Source organism: Nicotiana attenuata, unplaced genomic scaffold, assembly GCF_001879085.1.
Source record: "Nicotiana attenuata strain UT unplaced genomic scaffold, NIATTr2, whole genome shotgun sequence".
Taxonomy (NCBI): domain Eukaryota; kingdom Viridiplantae; phylum Streptophyta; class Magnoliopsida; order Solanales; family Solanaceae; genus Nicotiana; species Nicotiana attenuata.
This window is the reverse complement of record NW_017671237.1, coordinates 71,690-76,089: the sequence shown is the minus strand read 5'-3', so window position 1 is coordinate 76,089 and position 4,400 is coordinate 71,690. Positions and strand designations below refer to the sequence as shown.

Sequence of the window (4,400 nt, the reverse complement as noted above, 5' to 3'; positions counted from 1 at the left end):
AAGTGCTAGGTGAAGGTTCTTGGTAATCATTGTTAGGTGACAAGTGTTCACTGTGGTTGAACTCTGTGAACTGTGTCCTGTTGGAGCTGGACTGTGGTGAAAACTGCCTATGTGAAGGTTCAGGTGATACTGTATTGTGATGCTAATTTGGTGAGTTTGAAATTGTTTCTCTAGGAGGAAATAAATCAGATGCCAAGTCTGTATTGACTTTAGGGAATGAAGGAAAAACTCTATCTTGATTTGGAAAGCAAAGTGAAAGGAAAGACATCCTCATGGAAGACTACATCTCTTGAAACATGGATCCTTTTTGTGACTAGGTTTAACACCTTGTAGCCCTTTGTCCCAAAGGGGTACCCCACAAACACATGAGGCAAAGTTCTAGCCTCAAACTTGTCGTTATGGGTCTTAAGTATGGTAGTTAAACATAGGCAACCAAAACTTTTAAGATGTGAATAGGAGGGCTTTTTCTTATAGAGTAGCTCAAGAGGATATTTGCCTTTGAGAGAAGAAGAAGGTAATCTATTTATTATATAAGTGGAGGTAAGAATGCACTCTCCCCAATACTGTAAGGGTAGTTTTGATTGATACAACAATGCTCTTGCTGTTTCTAGCAAATACTTATGTTTTCTCTCCACTATCCCATTTTGTTGGGTGTGTATGGACAAGTTCTTTGATGAATAACTCCCCAAGATTGAAAGAAAGAGGTAGCTTCTAGATTGGTGAACTCAGTCCCATTATCTGTTCTTATAGTTTTGACAGAGGTGCTAAACTGAGTTTTCACCATAGCAAAGAAAGCCTTTATGATTGGTAGAGCATTGCTTTTACAGCTCAATAGATGTGTCCATGTACATCTACTGTAATCATCTACAAAGGTAATGAAATACTTGTGTCTATCATAGGTTGCAATGTGATATGGTCCCCACAAATCAACATGTAATATTTCAAAAACTTTAGTTGTAAGAGTGGTTCTTTCTGGAAAAGGTAATCTGCTTTGTCTAGCCATTGGGCATATGGGGCAAAGGAAAGGTTGTGCAGGTGTATATTTGGCAGTATCTCATTGATTCCCTTCATTTTGGCTAAGGGCACATGTCCTAGTCTATTGTGCCACAAAAGTTCAACCATGTTTCCATCAGATGTGGATGTGAAAGTAGAGACAGAAGTAGATGCATTTGACACATAAGCATTTTCTTTACTACTTAAGGGTGAAATATTGACACTGGAGTGTTTATAAGAATCAACACACCTCTTATTACAAGCATGATATGAAACAGGTAAACTAGATGCAACAGGGGGAACAAGATGTAAGTGGGGGTGTACATTATTCTTATCGGGCATGCTAGATGAAACTTGAGTAGGAATTTGAGTGAGGACTGCAATATTCTTGCAGAGTTCTGAAATGTGATAGTATAGGCCATCAGAAGCCTTACCAATTTCCAGAGGCTTCTTCAGTGAAGGGGCCTACAGAAGAATACATGAAAACTTGGTAAAGATGACATAACAATCAAACTGAAATGTCAAACAATGGATAGATAGTAGGTTGAATTTGAAGCTGGGTACAAAACGGACTCTTTTGAGGCTGAATTTGGGACTCAAGACTACATCACCTACTAGTGTCACCTTCACTTTATATCCATTAGGCAGTGTAACTAGAAAAGGATAAACTAAGGTTTTGATATTAGTTAGAATAGATTTGTTGTATGTCATGTGATTTGTGGCCCCGGAATCAAGTATCCAAGAGTCAGCACTTGGTTTAAAACATTCAGATGAATGAACACTAGAATCAAGAGAAGTAGAGCAAGCTAAAATACCTGCAAAATTTACTGCTCCTGCCTTCATCTCATGATTGTCTTCTGCACTTCCAGTCTGAAAGTTTTCTAGGATGCTGATGAGTTGATTGTATTGTTCTTTGGTCAGATTTTTCATCACTCGCCCTTCTTCTTGAGTCCGTAGCCTTTCCCTATCTCCTATACCAGCATTCTTATCACCATAATCCCCAAACACATTGGCAGCTACTTGTTTTATCTTATTGAACTTGGAGTCTTGTGGATAACCATGGAGTTTCTAGCACTTATCCTTGGTGTGCCTGGCTTCTTGCGGTAATCACAAATTGGTCGAGGTCTGTTTGTAGGGTAATTTCCCCTGAAACTATTGCTCCCAGTGCCACTTGACTGGTTGTAATTTGTGTAGGAGCTCCCTCCAGATCCATTTCCTTGTTGACCATAACTGGTTCTGAAGTTGTTGTTTCCTGCCCTGTTTGCACTCAAAGCACTAGGGTCAATCATCAATTGATTATTTGGCTTCATCTCCCTTTGTTTCTCCTCTTGGATGAGAATCGTAAATGCTTGTGCTAAGGAAGGTAAAGGGTTCATCATCAGGATGCTTCCCCTGACGACGGTGTAAACCTCATTTAATCCCATTAGAAACTGAATTAACCTCCTGTCTTGCTCAGCCTTCTGCATACTCGCCTTGGCACCACATGTACACTGGCATTTGCATTGAGCATGTGCGTTCAAGGTATTCAACTCTTCCCACAGCTTCTTCATCTTAGTATAGTATCCTGTAATGTCGAATGCTCCTTGACTCAAATCATTGATTTCCTTTTGCAACTGATATAGTCTTGCCCCATTGGTTTGATCATATCTGTCCTCCAACTCCTGCCAAAGCTCTTTGGCATCGTTTACATACTGCAGACTGTCTGCCAAGTCCTTTGAGAGAGAATTCAAAATTCATGAAGTCACTACATTATCGCACCATTCCCATTGATCAAAAGTAGGGTCCTTTGAGTCTGTTTTCCCATACTTACCATTTATGAAACCTACTTTGTTTTTCACAGAAAGAGCCCTAAGTACTCCTCGCCTCCATAACCTGTACCCCGATCCATCAAAAGCTACTAGCACAAGCATGGAACCTGCATTTTTGGATGGATGCATGTAAAGCGGATTGGTTGAATCAAGTAGCGGATTAGTGGAATCCGATGTATTTTCTTCAATTGCCATGATTTTAGTCGATGTGTATGCGTAGATGACTCTCAATCACCCGATTTCTGTCCCGATCTTAGTTTTAGGGCTGACCTCGGACCTCAGAATGAAACATCGTTGAACTTTGATTTTTCTGGACCAAAAACGAAATTAAGCTAGAGATTAGAACCTCCGCTCTGATACCATGATAAAATCACAAAGAACGAGATAAAATCGAGCTCAAATGTGCTCCAATGGAAGAAGAACAGAACCTAGCTAAGAGAGAAAAGAGAGAGGAGAAGCTTTGAGAAATCTGTGAAGCATAGTTGGGAAAATGAAATGAATATTCCACTTTACAAAATTTCCAAACACTCTATTTATACATGTGATTCACTCACTTGAGAGCTGTCAACAATTGTCCACTAACTCTAATAATAGCACCACTAACTAATAACAACTATTAACAATATTAACTAACTGGCAAGGCTAAGAAGAAAAAAAGAGAAGAATAAATATACCTGTGTACAAGAAGTAAATTTATAACCAGTCTCAATACAGATAGAGCAACTAATTTATTTTGCTTTTGAAGGATATATTAATTATCCATATTGACGTTGTGTGCTAATCAATTTATCTTTAGAAACAACCTTTATAATTTAAAAACCTGATTAACTTTACAGAAACTTTTGCATGTTAAAATCAAAGCCTTCTCCAACTACAATGGATAATTCTTGTGAAATAAAATCAAAAAAATTATTGAGATGGAAGGAGTATTATATTATACACTGTTCCCAATTTGGATGTTACTAACAACCACCGCAAATCTCTCTGAAGAAGGAAAGAGAAATTTGTATTTGTAATATTTTTTAAAAGGGTCAATTAATCAGACAAAGAGAGAAACTATAAAGGGTGATGTTGCAGATTCGCTGCTTGCATTGGGATTTGATTTTGTTAAATTAATATGCGTAGTATCTAATCAAAATGAGAGTACAGACAAAGTAAAGAAAAGAAAGTAAGGGTGTTTATCCATTATTGATTGTGTATATCAACAGTCAACAGTTGTTTATTGTGTTCTTGAGCCGAGGGTCTATCGAAACAACCTCTCTTCCTTCATAAAGTAAAGGTAGGGATAAGATCTGTGTACACATTACACTTCCCACACTTCACTATATTGGATTGCATTAGATTTGTTGTTGTTACTGTATATCAATAGTGAACAGAAGCTTGCTTATAACACGTTGCAACTGTAGTACTGATTTATACTTAGTAGTGTATTGGAAAAAATTGTATTTATATATATGGTGACGTGTCAGGACACGTGGATTGGTCAAATGGTCAATGAATCATAATTAGACACGATTCAAGAATTGTAAAACAGACACGAGCAAAGAAGGAGGAAGAGGCACGTGACATCAGATACGTAGCACGGCGCCTGTACCTATT

At 38.1% G+C, this 4,400-nt stretch overlaps 1 protein-coding gene across 1 annotated transcript; it reads right to left on the bottom strand.

Annotated features, from left to right (window-relative positions):
- Positions 1–864: 864 nt before the first annotated feature.
- Positions 865–2,996, bottom strand: LOC109206923. The gene is made up of 3 exons (XM_019369794.1): positions 2,820–2,996; positions 2,052–2,705; positions 865–1,458 (listed from the first exon to the last, which is right to left on the bottom strand). The coding sequence occupies exons 1-3, from the start codon at positions 2,994–2,996 to the stop codon at positions 865–867; spliced, it is 1,425 nt and encodes a 474-aa protein (XP_019225339.1).
- Between the last annotated feature and the right edge of the window lie 1,404 nt (positions 2,997–4,400).

Coding starts and splice junctions, on each gene's coding strand:
- LOC109206923 (XM_019369794.1), bottom strand. CDS start 2,996: ATGGCAATTGAAGAAAATACATCGGATTCCACTAATCCGCTACTTGAT. Junction 2,706..2,819: donor CTCTTTCTGTGAAAAACAAA/GTAGGTTTCATA, acceptor TCTCTCTCAAAG/GACTTGGCAGACAGTCTGCA. Junction 1,459..2,051: donor TAAGTGCTAGAAACTCCATG/GTTATCCACAAG, acceptor ATTCTTCTGTAG/GCCCCTTCACTGAAGAAGCC.